At 38.2% G+C, this 25,007-nt stretch overlaps 1 protein-coding gene across 1 annotated transcript in view; it reads left to right on the top strand.

Annotated features, from left to right (window-relative positions):
- The window catches only part of HIBADH (3-hydroxyisobutyrate dehydrogenase), an 80,333-nt gene that overhangs the window by 45,431 nt on the left and 9,895 nt on the right, over window positions 1–25,007 (top strand). Inside the window, exons 5-6 of the mRNA XM_084260217.1 lie at window positions 20,963–21,096; window positions 21,624–21,700. Coding sequence (XP_084116343.1) covers window positions 20,963–21,096; window positions 21,624–21,700 — 211 coding nt within the window. The remainder of the gene's footprint in view (window positions 1–20,962; window positions 21,097–21,623; window positions 21,701–25,007) is intronic.

The raw sequence follows: 25,007 nt of genomic DNA on the forward strand, positions 1-25,007 counted from the left end.
AATCAACACTTAGAAAGGCAACCTCATTCCTGTGAAGGGAAAGAGAAGTAGGTTAGACAGACTTGGCTTGATTAGTTATCATCTGCCCCGAGACCGGAATCGCTTGTAAAACACAGTGGTGTATTGACCTAGCTGAGTAACCACGTTGTAGCCTTGTACTCTCTGTGGTTGCATTCTTTGCGTTATAAACTCTCCAGTGTTCTTCTTCACTTATAGCATTTCTTTTGCTTGGTGGTAGTTTGAAGAACACAACTATTTTATATTTGTTTTAATATGCTAGTTATATATACTTAGACTAGTTTTTTCTAGCTAACTGTTTTATCTGCTAACGTTTCTCGTGTCAGCTTCTGAATAACTTCTCAAAATGAAGGTGTGCAATTTCACAATGTTTTGAGGGGAAACTTTTATTTATATACTGAGCAAATCAACAGTACCATGCTTAACTTTTCCTTTCTAAACCTTCACCAGACTTTTCTGTTACACCATGTATGTACACGATGATTTCTCCAAGTAAAATCTTTCATATCTATGCATTAGGGAAAACTACTAATAGCTCAGACTACATCTGAATTAGATTCAGTAAATAAATCTGTGAAAGAAGTAGGTGGTTAGTACTGCAGAAGCCTGGCTAGTTGAACAAATCTAAACACCAGCATGCTAGATAAAATGAGAAATCTTGCTTTTCATTACCTATACTCCTGTGTTAAAGCAAATTCACTGCTAAAACACAATTCACTGCTTTCTTGAATATGTGGTTTCAGGTTTGTTTGCCTTTTAAAATACTCATCAGATGAGCTAGAATTCTGTCCAAGTTTCATAATCCCTGTTTCTGGTGGTAAATTATGTAGATAGTGCGGCTTTAACTCATGTTTGATTAGATGCTGTATGTTTTTAAATTAATTTCTCTCTAAGCTCTTTGCAAGGAATAGTAACCCACTGCAGAGAGGTTACAGTACTATGGACTCTGTCTGTTCTGCCTTAATGATACAAGGGAATAGTTGAGCAAGAATAAATGAGGTACTTTTGGTGGGTAAAAATGTGAGCTGACTGTCAGTGTGAGATTGGTTCTAGGAGCAGTTAGCCAGCAGTAATAGGGCACACTTGAGTAATTGAATTTGCATAACAAGGCTTGCTGAAGAGATCTGACAGGCCCAGAGATTTGTCTGGCTGGAGATCTCCAGATGGACGTGACCACACAGCAGCTGGGTGGCACGTTTCTCAGCATGGTCAGCAACACCCAGACTGTCAGCTGGCCCCTGCGATTGCAAAGCCCTGGCAGGCCAGCTGGTGGCTTCTGACAGCCAGTGGCCCCGTTAGAGAATCTTTTCATTCTGCCTGTCAGGGTACAGGACCTGCAGGGACCAGTGGTAAGCTGTAACAAGTCACCAGTGAGAGTTGTTAAGATGCTTCAGAAACCTGCTTCTGTTAAATAGCTGCTGCTTTACCGCTGAGAGTGAACCCACTGAAAGCTTTTTCCATCCTTTAACAAGGACAGGACAAACCTGTTCTCCAGCATTTTGTTTGGAAATCTATCACTTGGTGTTGGTTTCTACATGTTTAGTTTCGATACCAATATTTCTGCATCTAACCAAGCATGGTCAGTCAGTAAGAGAAATACATTTTTATGTGCTTAATACTTTTGTAAGGCAAAATACTAGAGCTTTTTTCCCCCCTGTATTCCTTCCATGGGTACTAATATTACTGTATTCTAGATTTAGCAGGTTCAGTTAAAGGGAGCAGTTTATGGAAATATGCTGTAAAGGAAAATACTAGTAATGATCAAGGCAGTGACTGTTTTACTTGGGTTGTGTGCACAAATATTCTGTATAGGTAGGAAAAGAATATGCACAACACTAGAAATCTCTTCCTCTCATCCTCCAAGAAGTGATGTAAAAATAAGATCTGTCCCTCCCTCGTTCCAAACTGCTTGGTCTTAACACCCCTGAGCCCCAGACATTAAGCATTAAGCTGTTGAATGTAAACTCCGTTTATGCTCCCAAAGTTGGGAAGGTTCTTGTTCACCAGGAGTTCAGAATACAGGTCATTCTGCTCTCAAAACAGTAGTAAAACCACTAACGGGAGTTATATACCCTCATATGTTTATTGCTTCTGTCCTCATTGATGCTACTTTCCCTGTTTACAAGGTGACATAGTCGAACATATCAGTGCCTGTTGTCTAACACACAGGCTGGTGGTTTGAGAAGTCCATTTTTGATGTGTGCCAATCCCCCCCAAACTGAGGGAACTAAGAATAGTTTTTTATTGGATGCAGTATCCCTAGTAATCCTAATTTCTTAACACTCTTATTGCTTCACTGAGTTTATTCATTTACTTTCTGTGGGAAGGCTGGAGGAGACCTATATTGTACTCTTCTTCAGGCATCGGTGTCTGGATGCTGCTATGGGCTAGTCAAATCAGTAGCCATGACTTTTACCTTTTTTCTGAAAAGTTCTATGTGAAAGGTGATCATTAGTCCTTTCCTTCTTACTGTGTTCTCTTTCTTTCTCAAAAGTAGCATTCAGCCTTTGTAAACCTGACCGGTTGATTCTGCCACCAGGTTTTCTGCCTTCCTCATTTGATTAGTCCTGTCACGATTATGACTTAACACAGCCTTTATGTAGTCACAGAATCACAGAATCGTAGGGGTTGGAAGGGACCTCAAGAGATCATTGGGTCCAACCCCCCTGCCAAAGTCCCTCCTTTCCACTTCAGAAAGCTTGGGTACCTTTAACAGTCATGCCTAATTCTACTGTAGCCATGCTCAGTTACCACTATCAAGTCAGGGCAATGTGGCTGTAGGCCCTTCCTGTCTGAAGGTGAGCAGATAGGCCCCATAAAGACTCCTTCTCTAACGTAAGAGTTCGTATCTCTGCAGGTGGGCTGGGATTCCTCTGCCTGTACTTCTGCACCCTGGATGTCATCAAGCTGGAGTCTTTTTTTCGATGAAGAAAGATGTTGTACCCAACTGAGTTCAGGATACTTGGTGACAGCCAAGGCCGCCTTGGGCACAGAGAGCATTATTGGAGAGAGCACTGTGAAACAGCCTCAGAAAGAACCCTGTTCATCCAGCCTGAGTTTGCTATAGCACACTAATTTAATGCTGGGTCCCTATGCCATTTTTCAGTGAGCAGGCTCAAATTTCCTGCCTACTACTACACCCTGGATTTAACTGGTTGTGCCCCTCCGGCACTGTCTGAAATAAGCTGTATAATGTCCTGTTTTAATTTATCTGTTTAATCTGTCTTGTTCTGTAGCATTGCAGGACAGGAGTTCCCTTTTGTCTCAAAAAGAGATAGATTAGACTGTTAAAATAAGACCAAAGCCTTCACAATTCGGAGGGATAGGTGGGTTTCTTTTTATCAGATTCTGTCCAGCATGGGTTCTCCCTTAAAAGAACTCCATATGAATGGAGAATCAATAAGAGAAATTGTCAAAATAAAGACCACTTTGATTGTTTTATAGATTTTTAGACATTTTTACCGGTATTTTTTCTAACAGACTAATAAATGCAGTGAGTTACAGTAAGTTCCACTTTGAAAGAAGTGGAATAACACCATTTAACCTTTTAATTAATTTTTCTATCTATTCATCAAAGAAGGCTGAAATAACAAGTTATAAATTTTGTTGAGTCCTGTGATGCTGCAACATAAAACTCGCAAGAGTTGCCTTGTAGAATGGGAACCTCAAAGCATTTCTGTTCAAACAGCGATGATGACTGAGCAAATCACTGGTTTGTGTCCATCAGATTAAAAAAACAGGCATGTAGAGAGCATACTCAACAAAACTGCCTTCCCTTGCCACCCTGATTTTTTGTTAGATACATTGTTTTGGAGTAGGGAAATATTTTAAGTCTGTTGTGTATGTAATCCCTTTGCTGTGAGCCCATATGCTAAATAAGCAGAAACCTTTTGAGTTGGCTTTTATATGATTCAAGAAATGTCCTTTATAGCACACTTAAATGTAATTTTATTGAGAAATATCATTGATCAACTGGTCTCTCCTGGCACAACGGTTCAAATCTCTAATCAAAACACTGACAGCTACCCCAAGAAGGGAAACTTGGAAACATTTAGAGATGCTTACATAATCATTTTACTGTTTCCTATGTTGAGTTCTAGCTAATGATTGACAAAATATGGAAAACATCCTTTTTAAAAGTGCGTGCTACATCTTTGCTTCCTGTAGGTGATTCTGATCTCTTCCATTTCCTTTTTCCTTTTTTTTCCTTTTTTTTTTGCATGTATTTTGCACAAAGAAAGTGAGGAGTTGTACTTGAGATAAATATATAGAGCCTGCTCAGAGACAAGGAATGTAGTCTGAAAAATTGTACGCTATATACAGCAACAGGAATTGTTGAAATGCCAAAGTGCACGTTATATGTTTGTCCAAAAGTGATTAAGGGGCTGGTATTTCAAATGTTGCAGCAGGTATGATTACCTTCTCTGATAAGAGCACAATGTTAGGCTGCATTTAGCAGATCTGATTACTGTCTGCATACAGTCTGTGCCAGTTTTAGTAATTTCTGGTGTGGATGCTCTACTTCCATGCCAGTTGCACAGTAGATGATTCAGGCATTTAATTTGTGATGTAATTGTGAATATTAAATTCAAATTTGGAGCAGTTATTTAAAATTATATAGATTTAAATATGCTTTGTAAGTTTCTCAATAAACAACTCTCGTTCTTCCTTCTTTCCCCCACTCTCCAGGAAAAGGGAGATGCAGGTGTCATCAAAGCCTCTTTTTTGAGGTTTCTCAGTACAGAGAGTACAGATTGACTTCCCACTGAAACTCTGGATATGTAGCCAAAACAGGTTCTATTAAGTACTGATCTGATCATATTTCTGTAGTTTTTCCTACTAAAGCCCCCACTTGAGTGTAATATGTTGATGAATAAGCAGGAACCAAAACCATAGTTCATGTACATGATCTTTCAGTACATACATTCCTGTGTACATAAGAGGTTAATTTGAAACTGTATTTTTATCTCCCTGTGCAGGCAAAAGTATCTTTTTCTTTTCATTTAAGAGCTTTTAAAAGCATACTTTGAAAAATGCTTCTAGCCACTGTTTTCTTGTTTGCTAACATTTCAGAAGGATCTTGGACATTTTACAGATATCTATAAACCAAGTAGAAAACATGCCAAATTACACTGTTTATTCCAGATTTTTGCTTCCTCGTTAATTTTTTTCTGAGTTAGAGAAAAAAGCAGTCAAAATCTATTGAACCGATTAGGTGGATGCCAAAATATTCTAGAGAATACTTGAAAACATGAGGTTTTGGGCTATGCTAACTTCTTTATTTGATAATAACAATAATTCCATCTCCTCAGTGCATATGATTCAGTGCATTTTTAGTGCAGTCCGATTTTTGTAAATCAAAAATTTTGAAAATAGAAAATAAATGCGGTGAGAAAATTGTTTACCCTCAACGATGGCTGTTTCTTTCCTTCCAGTGTCTGAATCATAGTTTGTACTAGTTCTGAGGTTGTTTTTTCTCAACAAGTGTCTTTTGAAAGGGTTTGTTATTTATTTAGATTTTGCTCTTAATACCTTTCTCCCTTAAGAAGGACTGTTTCTGTGCTCTCAATTGGCAGCATCTTCCTTGTTACTTTGACTGCCCTGAGAAGTAACAAGTAATTCTTGTCCACTATTGAATTTTCCATACTTAATTTCTCTGATTTTTTGGTAGCAGATTTATGTGCATAGAAGACTTTTTAACTCTTAATTACTCTTGTTAAGGTTGCTTCATATGGCATATGTTTTTATTTTGTAGTTATGGCTTTTTTTTTCCATATGAGATAAATCTGAGATGCCATATTCCAGACTGGTCATCTTCCTCATGTTTATTTTCATCATATGATGAAATGTGTGTGTGTGCAAATGTATGTGCAGTTGTCATCAATAATTTGAACTAATCTCTTATCTGTTTCTTTGAACTTTCACCATTCCTAAACTTAGGAACAGTCAGTGCTCTACTGAATCTCTACTTCATTTGTGGTCCTCCCTTTCAACTATATCCCTAAACAGAATGCAGTTCTGTCCTCTATCCTTGCCTCTCCACCTTGCAAACTGTAGTTATTCCCTTACTTGATAACTACATACACCTCCACTCTAAAATCATAGAATTTTTTAGGTTGGGAAAGACCTTTAAAATCATCAGGTCCAACCATTAACCCAGCACTGCCAAGTCCAACCACTAAACCATGTCCCTAAGCACCACATCTACGCATCTTTTAAATACTCCCAAGGATGGTGATTCCGCCACTTCCCTGGGCAGTCTGTTTCAGTACTTGACAACTCTTTTGGTGAAGAGATTTTCCCTAATATCCAATATAAACCTCCCCTGGCAAAACTTAAGGTCATTTCCTCTTGTCCTATCACTTGCTGCTTGGGAGAGAAGACCAACACACACCCACCCACCTGGCTACAACCTCCTTTCAGGTAGTTGCGGAGAGTGATAAGGTCTCACCTCAGCCTCCTTTTCTCCAGGCTAAACAGCCCCAGTTCCCTCAGCCACTCTACGTAAGACTTGTGCTCTAGACCCTTCACCAGTTTTATTGCCCTTCTTTGGACACACCTCACCACCTCAGTGGCTTTCTTGTTCAAAACTGAACACTGTATTTGAGCTGCAGCCTTACCAGTGTCAAGTACAGAGGGACAATCACTTCCCTAGTCCTGCTGGCCACACCATTTCTGATACAAGCCTGGATGCTGTTGGCCTTGGCTGCCTGGGCACACTGCTGGCTCATATTCAGCTGACTGTCAACCAATATTCCCAGGTCCTTTTCCACCACACACTTTTCCAGCTACTCTCCTCCAAGCCTTCAGCATTGCATGGGGTTGTGACCCAAGTGCAGGACCTGGCATTTGGCCTTGTTGAACCTCATAGAGTTGGTGTTGTCCCATTGAGAGGTAAACACAGCAGGTAAATAGACTGAACAACACAGGGTTTGGAAAAATTTGGGGGGAGGGGTGTTTTATTGTCATCTGCTCACCTTCAGGCGAGAATGACAGGTCACTTTTTTTCCTCTAAGTTCATCAATCCTGTCTTCTTCCATGTTGTTGCTGTTCTGGTAAGCCGCCACCACCACCTTCAAGATATTTTGAAAATGCTTTGACAATCTGTCTGTCCAACATGGGAATTCTGGTTAAACTGTTACTTAATACATATTGTATCATTGACACCCTATTTGTATGCAGAATCTGGGACCAGGTGTGGCTTGTAGCATCTGTCCAACATAGGACTGTGGAGGGTTGTTACCTTAGTCTGAACTGCTCTGTTGCAGTTGTGTCAAGCAGCTGTTTGGAAGGGGGAAGAACAAGTCTCCACTCCCTTGTACCATTTCCTCTCTAGGAGACAAATGTGGTGAAATGGGGTTTACTCAAACTCAAAAATGGCAGTGGCAAATAGAGTCTTTAAAAGGGCTTGTAGAATGAGTGGACCAGTGAGGAAGCACGGGGCCAAAGAAGCTTTGGATAACGGAAGAGCTTTGTGAGAACCAAAGGTGCAATCTAACTGGAGGACTCATAGCTGAGCGAACTTACAAAGTAAGAGAGCACTGTGGTGGTGAAGGTGACCATCAGTTACACATAAGAGAAAGGATTAGAGGTATTCTAGAAGACAGGTGTACAGTTTGTGCTTGGTGGAGACCTAACTACAGCCCCTCTGTGTTAATGCTTATTACTAGGTCTGATGCTTCCACAAGGGATTGGGCCACAGCTGTGCTACTGTATGGCAAACTTCTCTTTCCCACTGTAAATTGAGAGGAGGGGTGCTGCAGAAGAGGTTTTAAACTGTTGTCAGAAATTGTTACCCCTTTGGGCACACTACAGCTAACAGCATTTGCAGCAACATAGGACAGCCTTTGCAAAACAAGCCAACACTTGCTAGTCAACTGGCATAGAACTGTTTGGTTTCTGAATGGAAAAGCAAAGCTTAAACATATGTCTGTGCTGGCAAAATCAGTTACTTTCCTGCATGAGTGTCCAGAATTCCTTTATTCCTTCTTTACATTTCCAACAGAGCTCTTAACTGAGAGTTCAGACATCAGGGCTCATGTTTTGTCCAAGTTTTAGTCAAGTCAGTTTGACATGTTCTTCTTTCCTTGGCTGCCGGTGGGTATAAGTCAATACTTGGAGTGATGCTTCTCATCTCACCCACAGTCATTCCATTCATATGTGGGCAGTTCTGGGGATTGCACTCAGTTCTTTTCCAGTCCCTTGTCCTGAAATTCCCTTAACCCTTTCAGGACTGGGTGACAATGATACAAAGTGGAGGTGAAATCATTGCTATTTTCAGTTTAAAAGTAGCTGCAGCAGTTTTCACCTATTTTGCAGTACTGCATTTTAACAAATAACCATGCTAGTTACTGTGCTTGTGTCAGTATAATTTGACTTATAAATGCCATATAGTCCTACCAGCTTGTACAGAATCCTGAAAAGCTGGTTTAAAAGTTCTGTATTTTTTTCATAAGACTCCTAATCAGTTTAAGTTAAAGAGAGATGTGGTGAAGCTACAGCAAAATTGTACCATCCTCACTGGGACTGGCAAAAGGGGAAGGGGTTGTGTGTCTCTCTTTTTACATTATTTATTCTCCATGGAGAAGAGATAAATTTATAAAAATTGTCGAGTGGGGCTGTATCATAATACGGAATTACATAAGGAAAAATCTTCACTGCAAATGTAATACAATGGAGGAGGAGGTGTCCCTATATTCATGAATGTTACTAACTGTCACAAGTTTCTATCTTCTTGAAATGTATTTGTCTTATTAAGTGAAGGTAGCTTTCTTCTATGAGCTATGCAGCATCACTCAAGCTGTTTCCTATATACAGATGGGTATATATATTGCCCTGTTGACCTTAGAAAAGCAAGAAAAATTTCAGATGCTTTCGTGATATGAATTGACAGTAGCAAGTCCTACACTAGCATATTCTAATTTTTTTCTTATTTGTATCAACCTGGGGTTTGTATTTGGACAGCCATTTTGAAATGTTTTACTGTACATCAAAATAATAGGTCCTAATGGATTGCTTCCTGCTTGACTAGACAAAAGTATTTATTAAAAAAAAAATTTAAATGGGCCTTAGTAAGTTTAAAAGAAACACTAGAGCAAAAGAAAGTAGATTTTTCTGTTAATGCTTTTGCTTGATCAGGTATTTATATTCTGTGTATGATTTTATTATATATTAAATTCTGACAATAAGGTAGCTTTTCCTCTCTGAGGTCAGTAGTGTTCAGATTAATCAGGCTGACATTTCATGCCGGTGGGTCATGAACTGTTGATAATAGCATTAAATGGTGATTCACTTGCTGCGGGGAGCACAGCTCATTATCCAGTCACTATATTAAATCATCGCCACAAACAGCTAGAAGGCCGTGTGTATGCATGCACACACACACACACACACACACACACACACAAGAAAGTCAGGGGTGGGGATCTCTATCCTGTAGTTATATCCATTTCTCTGTTTATGGCAATTGTTAAAGCTGTTTCCAGCATACAAGGGTGATGGACTTCTGACTGGAATAGTTCTCTGTGAAAAATCTGTTTACATACGGAACAGGACTATGTGGAATTCATTTTCTAGCTTCTCTCTGATACAGGGGCATCATTTTTGCATCCAGTTCCTTGTTAGACACAAGTGAGGAAAAATATATGCGCATCATTTCTGAAATGTTAAGTGTTGCAAAGAGAACAAGATGCAAAATGAAAGCAACTGAAATCTAAATAGCTTGTATTCACTGAGAACGGATTCTTATTTACAACTGTGTTTCAGGAGCCTCTATATTAGTTTCAGATGTGCTACTTCCTGTGAAAAACATTCGTACTTTTAGAAAAAAAATAGCCACTGTCTTAGTGCAAGGAAAAGAATCTCTATCATAATGGAAACATTTAAAATACAAGACTGCCTAAATAGCTTAACAGTGTATTAACTGTGTTGAATGGGGGAAAATTCCCACTCAAATGCTTTAAAAAGATTTTGCAGTTAAATGCAAAATCTTCCTTAAATTTAAGTTGCATTCTTTAAAAATTAATTTCGCTTTAAGGCTATTGCAAGGCTTGTGTTTGTCAATTAGTACGAAATGTTGGGTGTTTTTCTCCTACTTGGAGCAGAGAATTGGGGAGATTTCTCCCTCCCTGTCCTCTGCCCAGTATCTGAGCCAGTATAATTTGTTTCAGCTCAAAAGGGACTGTTGTTCAAAGGCAACACTTAGAGACACCTCGCTTTAAGATACGAAGCCTTACTTGAAGTATCGGCTTTCTCAGGGTCTTTGTAACTGCCACAGGAGAAGTTGGGGTTTTTTAATATAATATATATATTTTTTAGAAGACATAATACTTAATCAGTATATAAATACTAATTAGTGTGAGACCCATACTAACCTCAGTATTAACTTTAAAACTGGGAAGTTGTAGGGTTTTTAAGCATATATGTGCATTTTTATACTTTTATATAAATGGTTACAGAAAGGAAAACCTTTTTTTCTGAAGCAATTAGCACACTGTATGCTTTAGGAGAATTTTAAAAAAATGGAACCGTGAAGGGAAACATTTTAAATTCCTCAAGTTGCCTTTTTTTCGGTTCTTTTTTTAGGTTAAATAGCAACTAAAGGCTGCCAAGAGTAACAAAGTAACATGACGGAACCGTGGGCCACTAGAGGTCACTGTTCGGTAATCAACTTCTAATGAACCAGAACTGTCAGGAAGGCCAATAAATTACACTGGATTTTTCTAATTATGAATTCCTGTTTAATCATTCAATGACAAGTTAACTGTGGCAGCGGTTCTGTGTACTTTGCATACACAGTTATGTTAATGTACTATTATATTTCTTAGGATGGAGGTCCTCCATCATTAGAGCAGTTCATTACCAAAGACTCTCTTATCTAATCATAATTACTGATTATGAGAAATAATTAACTTTGTTACCCTCTCGGTTCTGTTCCTAGGCAAAATTTACTCTTCTTTTTTTCTTCTTTCTTTTTTTTTTTTTTAATGGAAGACCAGAGCAAGTATTGACTTTAGACACCTTTACATTACAGAAAAAAAGGTTAATTTGATTTTTGTGCAAAATTACTTAAGCTATAGTGTCGGAATAGTTACAGTTAGTGGGTAAAAAGAGGCACACAAAGTATTTTATAGTGGGTCTCCTTAAATTGTCATCCGGTACAGTTTGTTTCATGGAAGTACAGCATTTGGAGCATGTAAAGATTTGTAAATTTAAACCATATGATTGCATATTTGTTCATCCTGAAACAATAAAATTAATAGTAAAAACACTATCTCTTCTTTAAAATATTTCCATACTAAACTTAGAACTAGCTCATACATAAAGAAGTATGACTTTTAATTAAAATACAAGAGTTTGAACTCGTTGAAAAGGTGGCATCGGGTACATCTGATAACTCTGAAAACGACTCTGCGTTTTAGGCTGGAAGGCAATGCTAAAATCTAGTTCTCTGAAAGAGATGTGCTATCTGTTTTGCAGAGAAGTAAGAATAGAATTATGTGAAGAGGATCCCTAAACAGGAAATAGATCAGGGAAAGGCCTAATAACCAAGGGATTCCTTAAATGGAAGCTCTGTATCTTTCCAATTCAGGCTGTTGTCATCCTGCGCTGTTACACTGCTTTGCCTTTTCACTGCCGAATAAAAAACTTGAGAATGAACTGTGAATATACTGCAACTGGCCAGAAGAAAATGCTTTGTTACATTATGGATATAGAGTTAGGCGTGCTTAAAATTAAGCATTTGTTCTAAAGGAGAAGCTGTGTGGGTTGTTTACTGTATCCAGAGGCAGGACTCGATGCCAGAGCGCTTACAGAAAGGACAGGCATGTCTGAAGCAGTGCACTCTGATTGTGGTTCAAATGATCAAAAAAGTTCTTGGTCCTCATACCACTGATGACATTTTAAGGGACAATGTTCAAAAGTTTGTTAAAAAATGTTCAAGGCAGTCTCTTCACTCCTAATTTTAAGCATTTCTTTCTGATTACAGTTGGTAAAGCTGTATCAGATGTCCTGTACCCAAAACATAAAATGAAAACTCATAGCTGGGCAACTTCAGCAGAAGATACTGGAAATTAATTTATTTTAAAATTAGCTGCCTGACAATTCTTTCTGGCTACACATTGATACCATATTTTAAAATTTTGTTAAATTGCTGCTGTTAGATATTAGATGTGTTTTAAACATTGTAAACGTAAATATGCCCGTACTGCTTGGGGTTGGAGCATGGCATTGCTACATCTTCAGTGCTTCGATAAACCAGAAGTGCTTAGGAATAGGTATGCTGTGCTGTTCCACACCATTTTAAAGCTTCTTGTTTTATTTTTCTGTGTTTACAATGTGTTTATTTTCCTGTATAACAGGAAAGGACTAATGAATGTATCGATAGACATTTACCTGCTTGACTTTAGGCTTCTGCAGCTGGCTTTCTAAGAAGCAAACCTTTTATTAAGCAGAGCACTAGAACCCGTACCTGTTGAGTAATACACTTTAAATGCATACCTTAGTGTGATTATTTTTTTTATTTAATTTTTTTTAGCAACATGCTTAATGCCTTCTTTATTCAGAAAAAAAAAACAAACCATGCTGCAGTGCTTTGTTGCTTTTGGGGGCATATATGAGGGTAACATGCTAAAGAAAATCATAAAGGACTGAAGTGTTTAAAGCATTTTCTTTTTTGTAAAAGGGAATTAGTATCTTGTTACGGTTGTTCTAATACCAGAGAAATATGTAAACAATAATACTAAAAATTGCCAGTTTGTTTTTCTTTCAAACATTCTTGGTTTTCTGTTATAATACAGCCTCATCCAGGCAAGATGGGAATTGTGCTAGAGCCTGTCTGCTGAATTTTAATTGAACGGAGGCTGAACACGAGCCCATGTACTTGAGAAATTGTGTGCATGTTCATGTTTTGTTTTCAGACTTCCCCTAAACCACTCGGATTTCAAACAGTAGTGCTAGGCAAGAAGATAATAGGGTGTTTTTGTTTGTTTCTCTTATTTTTCATATTTCTCTTCTATTTGATGCTGTGCTGGCTCAGAACCTGGGTATGGTTAACCAGATAGCTTAGTCCCGTGGGCTTTACATTTGGACTGACCTCAATTCTGCTTTGAAACTTTGGTGTGTTGGATAGACACACTGCTCCTGTTCCATCTTCTTGCTGATGTTGAAATAAAAAAATAACTACTTGAACTGTGCTAAGCTGTATGCAGTTAATTTTGCGGTCCGAGATGGTAGAAACTTGCAGTAATTGTTGTTAAGTTCTAATAATTCTGTATAGGTCTGCAGCCTTAAATGAGATTTAGACCATGTACCTAAATACTAGGAATGGATAAAGGGGTAGCTACATCTGGTACTCCAGCAAGAACACCTAAGGGCTTTTTCTGTTGTGGTGGAGTCTGTGTTAAAGGGAGAGAACAGGAAAGATGACTGGCATGAACTTAGGTTTCTAGATGGTTTTAATACATTTTTTTGGGTATCAAAACCAATCAAATAATTTAATCAATCATACTTTATTGCAGTGCTGTTAACCTTTTTACTTGGTAACTTTTCAGGGTGCTTTGATGTTTCTCTTAGACATTGAAATGACTAGAACTAAAAGTAATGCTTTTTAAAAAACTGCTGCAGACAGAATGATCTCATCAGGACTTTCAGCTTGTACTTCTGTTGAAAAAGTTAGAGTATCTTTTGTATGTATTTGCTTTTTGCAACTTATTTTCTTTGGCTAATCCTTTTGGAGGCATCAGTGGCTACTTAATAACGTCTCGTAAAATTGTCCTGATGTATTCCCTTCATATTAAACTGCCGTAACAACAGCTTCTACTCAGTTTTTGCATGATTTATTGAGAGGGCATAGTCTTCTCTGTGTTTTGAATCAGATTGAAGATTTTTATTCCAGCGTCTATGACCAAGTACAAGTACTAATCTGTACAGAATTCCACTCAGAGCTTCCTTTAAAAGCATAAAACTTCTTGTTACCATTTTGCCTATTTTGTTTAATCGGTTCTTTATCCTTCCCTCTACACCACCTTTCACTTTGAGCTCCAGATGATGTTTACATAATATTTTCACTGTCCAAAAGGGATATCCTCTGCTACTGCAACACACGTATGTACCTTTTTTTTGTATACGTGTATCCTCATGACTCATGTAAATCCCTAAGCGTGTTGTGCTTGAGGCCCCCAAGGAGCATTGTGTGTATAGCCGGCACCCCTCAGCTTGACATGTGGGACCTGAGAGTTTGGTACTGCCTTTTGTCTTCGGACAGCACCTAGCAAAATAGGGACTCAACCATGACAGCAGGGGAAGTGCTAAATAAAGGCTATTAAAGCATTCTCTAGCTGCATCTTCATATTATTCTTAGAGGCAAAAATCTGTTTAATTACTCCCTCTCATGCTGGGCTATCCAGAACAGGTAGCATATTGCACACCTCTCTTGCATCTTTCTTTCAATCTCTGCTACTGCTAGGAAAATAGCTGCGTGGAGCATTAATGCTGATGCACACAGTCTGATCCACTCTTCTTCATTCCTGCCTGTGCTTGTGGGAGGCGGGGGTGGAGGAGGAGGAGGGAATTATTATTCTGCTGCTGACACAGGGAGAATGAGAGTGGCTTGATGCAACAGAAGATTATGTTCCCTGAGGATAAACAAACAGAAGGAGATAAATTAGGAGAGAGGATAATCCTGTTAATATGTGCATTCCTTAATTCTGATTCAGTTTTTCAAAACGTACAATTTCACAGAGGTTAGAGATTTAATTAGTACCTGTAAAGCATCTCTTAAAGTTTACCTTTTAGATTGTGGAGTAACGCTTTGAGTTGGCATTTGAGATGCACAAATTTGCCCATAAATAGGAATTGCAGGTCGTGATATGAATATCGCATGAGGGAAAAATAATAATGTGCACATCACCATCCCTTCTTCAATTAAAAAAAAAACCAAACTTTTGTTCTTGGGACTTTTTCACAATGCTGTTTGTTAGGAAGTCAGAGCAGCTTATTCCTTGCAGTCTTCTGTTGCTTTTTCAGCAGAAGCTGGGCCATTGTGATATTTATCTGAATTCAAACAAGGCTAATTAAAAGAGCTGCTGACAGTTGTTGTGATCTGACTTTGACTGGAGCTTGATGGTCATTATGGGTAAATAATGAACCAGGTCTGCAAATGTAGCAGCTGCCAACTTGGGATAGAAGAACAGCTATTGCGTCCAATTTAAGGATCTATCGACCGCTTCCCTTCTCCCTGCAGATCTTCTTCCTAGCAGAAAACTAATGTTTTCTACTGCTTTGTTTTGTGGTTTCAGCTATTTCTGATATAGTCTATAATTTCCTCTTAAATATTTAACCTAGTCCATTATTAGCTTTCAGAGTTAACAACTTTTCCGTTGGGCTTTCTTTGCATTTATATTTTGTTTTGTTTTGTGGGTGGGTTTTTTGCAGTTTGTTTTTTATGTACAACGTAACTGCTTAAATAATGATGATAATGCGTATTTAATTTGCCTGTTGCTGCAGAATAAAAATCTACTAGGCTTCTTTTTTTTGCACAGCCATTATTTAAGATATTGTATAATTGGATTGTGCAGTAAAAGAGATGCTTCTCCATCCTTAAGCGTGCTTTTGTCTGGAGTAACACTGCGTGCTCGCTGTATAAATCTTCAAAGCGCTGACCCAAACCTCCATTTCCATTTTTGTTCAAACATCACTAGTTTATGAGGGACGGTGATGCAAAGTTCTATTTATCAGAAGAGAGAAACAGCAATGACTTTCACTAAGGTGCACTTCCAAGTACATTGTCGCTTCATTAGGAGCTTTGCCTTGTCCCATTAGTAGGCAGGAGTGGGTGCGTTAAAGCGACACTGGCAAATTTTGATAATAGGTTAATTCGACTTTCTTCCAGAATCCCTGCCATTAGAAATGCAGTTCAGGCATTTAAAAGCCATCACAGAATTCGATACAAGCAAGAACTTGGCGCATCTACCCAGCGTTTGCTCGGCTGCCATTAGGAGAGGCAGTGTGCATTATGTAAAACGTACCAAGGCGCTTGTGCATAGTGCATAATGCGGCAGAACTAGGGATCTTGCTGGGAAGAAATGATCCCAAGCGTGCCCCTAAAAGACGAGTCTTGCTTTGAGATATAATGATGAAAAATTGCCCATTTATTTGTGTCTTCGCGTCTCAGCAAAAAAACGGAAACTTTGACTCATTGTCTGCGGTGCTGCCGCGGGGGTTTTGTGCATGTATGTGTGCGCCCGCCTGCGCGGGTGTTTCTGTTCGGGCTCCGGAAAGGCCGGCGGTACGTTAACAAGGGGTTATGTTATGCTGGTTTATGTTAAACCAGATCACCCCCTAACATGTGCGGAGCCATTCATCTGTGTCACCAAAACCCAAGAGAACATCTGACATGGACTTTGAAACAGAAACAGTGATCACTTACAAATCAAACATGGCACGCTCTAAACCGATTGTGCACGGCAATCTTTTCGAGAAAGGACAACTAATTGAACATGATAAAGTGTAAAGTTAATTAACACCCTTAAATTTGTTGATTACTTTCACGGGATTATATTGTTCGTTGAGGAGCAGCTTTCTGTCCCAGCTGTCGCCTTTTTAGCGAATGTCGCTGGTAAACAATAGAGACACCATAACAAGTCGTAAATGGTCCCTGTGACAGCAGCCCCTTGTGAGGCTGCATCTGTAGAAAATGATTAGAACAATTGCATTTTAAAGACGGCTCACATTGCAGCCCGGTCCCATCGGCCCTCTTCTTTATCTCCGCTGATGGCAGACTGGTTAAAACATTTAAGTTCTTTTGAGCAAATTAAGTGATTTACTGTGGTTTAGTTATATGGCAGCAGAATAGCTTCATAGGTCTAGCTTTGATGGTGATTTTTATAATAGGGAGAAAGGCTTCGAGTCTGCTGTGTTGCAGGGTTGGGGTTTTTTCTGACACTCTTCTATTTACTTGTTTCCTGGAGATAGATTGAGGATGGCAGACGTTGTCAATGAAGCAAGTAGAAGAAATTGATACCCTATTTATATTTTATAAAATGGTTAGTCTCCTCATGGTTACTTTAAATTTATAGTATAATTTTAAAATATTCTCCTTTTGTTTCCAGTAGCTGATTTGTAGCTGATTTGATGCCCATACATACCATTTAATTGGTTTTGGATTTATAGATGTAGCAAGAGAATAGTAACCTTTTCAGTTAATCTTTCCTTGTGTATCTTGGTTTAGATTTTTTGTGAGTTGCAAAAGAGAGAGTATTTCATGTGAGTGGGCAGGTGCTTAAAAACAACTGCTTGGCCGACATGTGTGACTCTTGAAAGACACACACATGCACAAGATACACCAATGCCAGCTCTCAAGTTCAACCTAACTGAAAGAAAGCAAAGGTGACAAGAAACTGCTTGTCTGAGGCAACTAAAGCAAAAATGTGGGAATAAAGGCCCAGTGTTCCCTTGCACTCCCCAAGTGTAACAGGCAAAGCCTCAGCTCCCACGCTTCAGGGTGTGACGTTGTAAACCAGGAGAGAGGATTAAAACTCCAGTCCTTCTTTTCTTGTTTATTTTTTTTATCCAGTTTAGATCACAAAGTTAGTTGTTAATATTGCTCAATAGACTACATGTTGGATAGAAAAGTGACAAAATAAATGGGGTTTTTGCCTAAGCTTCTTGATGTTATAGCCCTCAACTCCAGCTCGTCCTTTGGAGTCTCTGAAGCAGCTATTTTCATACCATTTCCGTTTTTCTTCTCAACTTTGTTAGCAACAAATGTTTTTATCTGCAGGTGCAGCAGGACAGTGGTTTAAATATTTTGGCACAGGGATATGCTTGGGTGCTCTGCGTTTTCAGCAGTGTAACTGTTTTCAGCATCACCACCGTGATGGTGCTCTTAATGCATAGCCTTATAATATCACTTCCTTATGACTCATCTGCACTCTGCCCTTCTTAGGGAAATGTAATAAAACTGAAACCAAAAGCAGATATTGTCATGTAACGTCTTTACATTCACATCTTTCTTCTAGTCAGTTGTATTCCTAACAGTAAGTAAGCTGGTTGAAACCAAACTGGTTTTATTGATGTAGCCATAGAGGTAAGACTTTTTCTGTGTAACTGGAAACATCGGTGGCAAATGACAAGACTTTTTTCCAAGATGTTAAATGCAGTAGTAGTAAGGAACGAAAAGTGAAGATGTAAGGGTAGGATGGCTGCTGAACTAGGCTGCCTGGCTTGGAGGCTAAAACTTGAAATGATCTCCAGAGTGTCCCAGGATAGCGATGACCAGTTGCTGTTGTCATCTGAGGGCTCCTAAAACTCCATTCACACTTTCATCTAAAATTTTGAAATCTTAACGCTCTGTGTCGGGTTCACTGAACAATCCTGTGGCAATCAAAGTGAGAAGTGCATGGACTGAACTAATCTTTTCCCCCCAGATAACTCAGCCAGAGTTAGGATGCTTTGAAGAAGCTGTTTTTTATGTACCTCTTTGATAAAAGAATTTTTCAGATCTTAGTACAAAACCTTCTACTACCTGAGTGGTAAACCCATCTCCATGTGGGTATGCCATGTGGGTATGCCATACTGCTACTCTATGACTTCTCACCATCCTTTTTCACAGATACTGGGTTTTTTTTGCATGTCCCTTCACTAGCTAGATCTCTCTGCAAACCTATTCCTGTCAGTTTGAATCTCTGGGAAAAACTCTGGTGGTGGTATGACCTACTGAAGTTGAGCTACTCTGTGGGATCTGCAGGTGTCACCTCCTTTAAAGGCTTCTGTAGACAAATGTGGGGGGATCATCCTAGAGGAGCCGAGCGTGGGACTGCAGCCGTGGACTCCAGCGGTCGTGTTTTGCAGCAGAGGAAATCTTACACATGCTAATCACAAATACAGTTTCTCAGAAAAGCATTCCCTGAGGATGAGAAACAATAGATGCTGAAGGTCTTTTGACCCTAATCAGCAGTGGTACAGCACTATCTTAGGTGGTAAGAGATCTTTAAAAAATCAAAATATGAAAAATAATCATGTGCTTTTTTAAAATTGCATTAGCTGCCCTGCTTTCTCCCTTGCTCTCTTTAGTGTTCTTAGAAGCTGATAATACTTTGCTGGCCTGTATTGTTGGTGTGGAATCTGTGATTGTGAAACAAAGCTGTGCATTCTTGTCTAATGATTTTTTATTTCTATTTTTAGCTGAAGTTACAGTTCTTGTACTCCTGGACTCCCTGCCAATTTTTTTTTTAATTGCCAGCATTATAGATTTGCTGCGTTGCTTGTTTAATTCTGATAAAATATCTGATAGTTGGCAGGGACCCTAGATGATAAAATTTGCCATGAAGTAAACAGGTTTTTTTGTTTTTAAAAGAGAATTTTCTAAGCCTTCTGCATTATACAACAAATTGCTCTTTTTTTTTCTACTTAACTCATTTATTTTTTCTACTTGAAATGTAAGTGTTTGAACAAGTGAGAGAGTGCAGCTGTCAGAAGATTAACCAGCTGAAAACTATTGTCAGCATTAATTTTGCTCTAATAAATGACTCTCTGAAGCTATTTAGCAGTCTGTAATCTAGATACAAGGCTATTGACCTATGATGGATAGTACTGGATTTTGTTTGTAAGCTTTGACTTAAATTGTCTACTTAATTTGCTGCAGGTCAGATCACAGGATTAGTGGTAAAGGCCATTATGTGGTTTGAATAAAAATAGCTGGAGGATTGGAATGAAAATCTTTGTGTTTATTAATGTAGCAATCTTTGCGGTCATGTACATAGTAAACCGGTAGCCAACAAGATGACAATGACCTGTCTGTGTTAGCTCTAAATCTAGGTTTTACTCTTAGCCCAGTTCCTCTGAGTTGCCCAGGGAGGAGGTGTTCAAGTGAGATTAAGGATTGGCCGCAAATCGGGTATCTCTCAACCTGAGCAGGAAGATCTTTACCACTATAGATATTTCAGTACCTCAACAGTGTTGTTCTAGGAGCAGCAGTGTTGTGTATAGTCTGAAATCATTTTTATTTAAGCTCTGGGTCTGACCAAGTTCTTCTGGGTGCTCCAGTTCTGGCCTCACTAGTCCAGTACAAGAAAGATAAGGATTTACTCAAGTGAGTCCAGCTATAGGACACAATACTGATAGGAGACTGGCACATCTTTCCTATGAGGAGAGACTGAGAGAGCTGAGACTGTTTAGCACAAAGAGAAAGCTCAGGGGGGGAAACTCAAGCAGGGAGATGAACTATGTGATCTCGAGATGTCCCTTCCAGTCCAAACAATACTGTGATTCTGTAATTCTAGGTGATAATACAGGTTGATCAGGCACATCATTAGTGGGAGCCTATTTCTTCTGTTGCCTATTTTCATACAGTTGGTAGTTATTTACTGGTTTTGAGACCTTGATCTGTCAAATTCGTCTGAAATTCTTCAGTGACTTCAGAAGATGGTGCATTCGTTACAGAGACACAGTGCATCAACTGAAATATTTTGGGAAAGCAAACCAGAATTATTCTAATCCTTCAGAGTGGGGAACTGTAGTGTAACTGTCCTTGATATCAGAAAGGACGTTCAAACTGACCACTTCATTCTTCACCTGTGACAGAGCACTTACGTGGGCTCAGGGCTTTCACTTGAGAGCAGCTCTGATTAGCCTGCTCTGGTTGTCCAGTTGATCAGAACCTTTTGTGCACAAATTTGGTTGCCATGGTGGCTTAGTTATGTTTTTATTGTTTATCTTTCTATTCTTTTTATTGCATAATTTTGTTTATTAATGGGAAACAAAGAAAACAGAAATGTCCTGTTTAAGTGGGATATACTTCTAACAGAATAACTTTTTTGCTGTTTGAGGTTAGATTGGATGGTTTGCTTGGTTTGGGTTTGTGGGATTTTTTGAAAAAAGAAGCTTTTGTTGTTTGGTTGGTTTGGGTTTTTTTGGTTTAATTTTTATTAATGTTGTCTTGATTCAGGGGTTGGAGCTGCTCGAGCTGGAAACCTTACTTTCATGGTTGGTGGAGTGGAACAAGAATTTGATGCTGCCAAAGAGTTGCTGACATGCATGGGTTCTAACGTGGTCTACTGTGGAGAGGTTGGAACCGGACAGGTGATGCTTCCTGAGGGGTTACTAGTTGCTTAATTTTTCTTTGATGGTGCCCACTGCTTTATTCCAGAACTGGATGCATTATAATATATCTTCATACATGTTTACTTGTCTTCAATCATGTGTTTATAAAATAACCTCATGGCAGTCTTCTTCAGCATGTAGTACAGTTTAGCACCAAAACATCTGACCTCGTGCTTCTCCACATTGGCTAGTTGAGATGACATTTATTAGAAGACAGATTTTAATTTTACTTCTTCTCAGTCTAGATCTGAATGTTCTAAACGACAAAGAGCCCCTACATGCCACATATACTTACTATACTGTACTAGAGAAAAAGTATTTCATGATCTCTGAAGGAACCAGAGTACAGGTTTCATTGATGCTACTGTAGATATGTTTTTACTGACACTACCTTTAGAAGAGAGCTGTTAGAACATACTTGATCATACCATCCCAGACCTAGTTAAAGAAGATTCCTTAGCTCCTTGAAAATGCAGAAACTAAGTGACAATTTAACTTGTTTTCAGGCTGCAAAGATCTGCAACAACATGCTCTTGGCCATCAGTATGATTGGAACTGCTGAAGCTATGAATCTTGGAATCAGGTTTGTTTGATTTTTATATTGGATTGAAATATTTTTTCTGTGTTAACTTATTTTATGTTTTACAGTTGACTTTCACTGAAATGATTAGATGGCATAGATAAACTCTTGCCAGAAATTCTCTTATAAAGCCATTAACATGCTGAAGGGATTATTCAACTAAAGTAGGGCTCTTCAGAACCGGAATGTTCTCTTGCATTGGCTGTATAGATTGTTGCATTCTGCATCTGAAGTTGAGTTTATTTGTTCTGCTGTAGCACAATGTACAACACTGTTTGACTTGCAGTATAAACATGCACAGATAATGTGGAGATAACTTTCTGTTTGTAATCTAAGATAATGTACAGTGTATGCAGAGTATTATACTCCCGTATGGCTCTTGTTGGCTTTGCTTACTTTGTTGAATTGTTCCAAAATACATTGTAAAGTAAAACTCCTAGTACAGTGTGTATGTCAAATTAAGATCAAAGCATAAAAAAGAACATCTACCTTCCTGCTCAACTTTACCATTGCTGTTTGTCCTAATTGCCAAAACTCCTACTTCGTCAAATAGCTGGAGTATGCTCCACTACACTCTTGTCAATGCTGAGAATACTATTTCTTTTCTAGCAGATGATGCATCTGACTCTTAAGTGGCAGCATACTCAAACAAAATTATTTTTCCTTTCCAGTGGTAACCTACTTATTTTGCTGTGGTCTTTGAGATCTTGTTTGGCTTTCCAATACAGTGCATGCAAGTACCAGTTCAGTATCACAGTATTGGAACCTTCATACATTTTCTTAGCCAGGTCTAAATCATTTAGAAGTTTATACACAGGGAAGTCCTATGTTTGAAGAGATTATCTTGCACTTGTGTATCTTTTAAGGGCTCTTCATGAATTATTTATCTGCACAGTTGCATCCTTAAAATTGTCCTGTTAATACTGCAGATATTGTAGATACTTATCAACTGGGCTTTAGACCGTGTGCTCGTGTGGATTTGATACACAATAAAAGCAGCAAGAGGGCATCAAATGCTTAAATAAATAAAAAAGAATGCCTACATGTGCACACATACACAAGGCAATGTAATGGATTCACATTTCCTCTTAATTACCATATCAAGATGCAGTTGTTTTATTGAATTGCCCTTGTCTCAGATGTTAGACTATCTTGACCTATTAAGTTGTCATGTTGTAATTGAGATAAAAGAGGAATTTGCTTTGCATCAGTGCTAATTGGTTTATCAATATCCTGTACCATTTACATTTTAAAATTGAGAGTCTGTAAGATACTGAAGCGTGTCTGCATCAAGCCATAATAAAAACAGTAGTATTGTGTACAACTATTGTAATCCAGTGTAGTGTAAAGCTTTCATCAGGTTCTGGTTTAAGTCATGGTTCGCTTAATAAAGCACATGCAACTGATTTTTCATTCTATTTTTTATCTTTTATCATTGTAAGAATGATTAGAGTAAAAATTGAAGATAAAATTAAGTCAAGAGGTTGGGAAGACACATATTCCGGGCATGTAAATCCTGTATAAAATTAGTTGATGTCTGCAGCCACAGTAGTTTGAAGTTGTTTTGAATTTTCATTTTTCATTTTATCCTTTTCCAGTTTAAATTTTGGCTGAATTTGTGTTCGGTATTTTTAAGCAAAAATCCAGTGTGTATGTGGTAATATACAAACCTTCCTGCCCAGAAGTCACGGTAATCAAGAAAGAACTGTACTTAGAAACCTGCTGATTATAACCTGAGTTACACAAAGAGCAGAATCGCATTTAGTGCATGAGGTTTAAGACAGAGGCTGTAATTTAAAACCTTATGAAGTAATTTAGAACCCTTGCATTGATTTTAATGTGTTGTGATTTAAATCCCAGAGATGACTTCTGCTTATAACTAGAGTAAAAGATTTCCTCTTTGGCATATACAAATTTCTAATGTACAAGTTAAAAGTTGTAATTCTAATTATTAGACATTTTGCTATATTAATAAACACAATAGATTTAGAGTTTTTTCAAGTCTAAGACTCAAAGGTTACCATGGCTGCCTAGTCTGAAGAATTTAGGAAGCTGAACTTGATTTATCAGATTGATGCATAATTGGTAAAGTGTGACTCGGATCTAATGGTAAAGCAAATCTAAAAATTCATAATAGGAATTGTGGAGCTTAGACCTGTTCTTAACTTTTAGATAGAATATAAAATATCTTCGTGTCATACACTGTGTATATCTGCTACATTTTTAAATCTTAAGTTTTAAGGATTTTGCTTAATTAATTATTCAAAATCTTGCTGACTGAACTAGATGCAACCAGAAAGTCATAATACAGCACCTTCCAGAAACCACTATATACTCTGAGTCTTCAAAACCGTGTGATATTAATCCGTTAATAAACCACTTCTTTTCTGATGTTTTCATAAAACAAGCAGCCTAAATTTTCATTTTATGGAGAAATTACATCTGTTACTGTTTTACTTATTTTAGGTTTGAATTTATAGCATTATTCCAAATTTCAACATAAGCAAATAGAATGTGGTGAGGAGAAAAAAAAGACCTGACATTAGTAGCAGTGATTCCACAATAAATTCCCAGAAAAATATGTAATATTGCTATATGATTTATGCATTTATATTCCACTTGTTTTTTGCTTTAACATCATCTTCATTCACAAATCATCTTCATTGACTAATGAAGATGGCCATTTTCACTGGAAGTGATTTGGTTTAGATTCCATAACTAATTTAAAGTAAAAAAAATATCCCATCCTGAGTTCTGACCAGTGAAATGCTTGTTTTGTTTTTTCCCAGTAATGTCCTGATGCTTTATGAATGTTGCTACTAAAAGTTATAAGGTGTGGCAGACATTCTGGAAATTAATTCACATTTTCATTTGTAGTTTCTTTTTTTTTATAGCATGATAGTGCAACTTGTTAGTACAAAATTCTTGAATAGATGTTGTATGGATACAGTTGTATGGATAATGTGCATGTTGCAAAAGAGTGTAGTGACTTACTGTGTCAAAGCAATACACAAAGTACATGTAAACTTCACAAACAAGAAAGAAAAACATTAAGTGATACTGGCCACAGCCACAGACTATTTCTCTTTTTAACTCAGTGTCAGTAGCTTACTTTTCCTGAGCCCTCAGTTCCAGTGGAACAACATCCAATGCTAGCAAAATAAAGATTAGAAATTAAATGTTGCTGATACCTGGTTTGTGTTTAGGTCACATGGAAGTTGATGCCTGTCAGTCAGTTTGCGGTCCCTTCAGAAACTGCCTGCACAGACTCAGGGACAGGCTTATGTGGTGACACGAGATAGGACAAGGT

Source organism: Gallinula chloropus (genome assembly GCF_964237585.1).
Source record: "Gallinula chloropus genome assembly, chromosome: 2".
NCBI lineage: Eukaryota > Metazoa > Chordata > Aves > Gruiformes > Rallidae > Gallinula > Gallinula chloropus.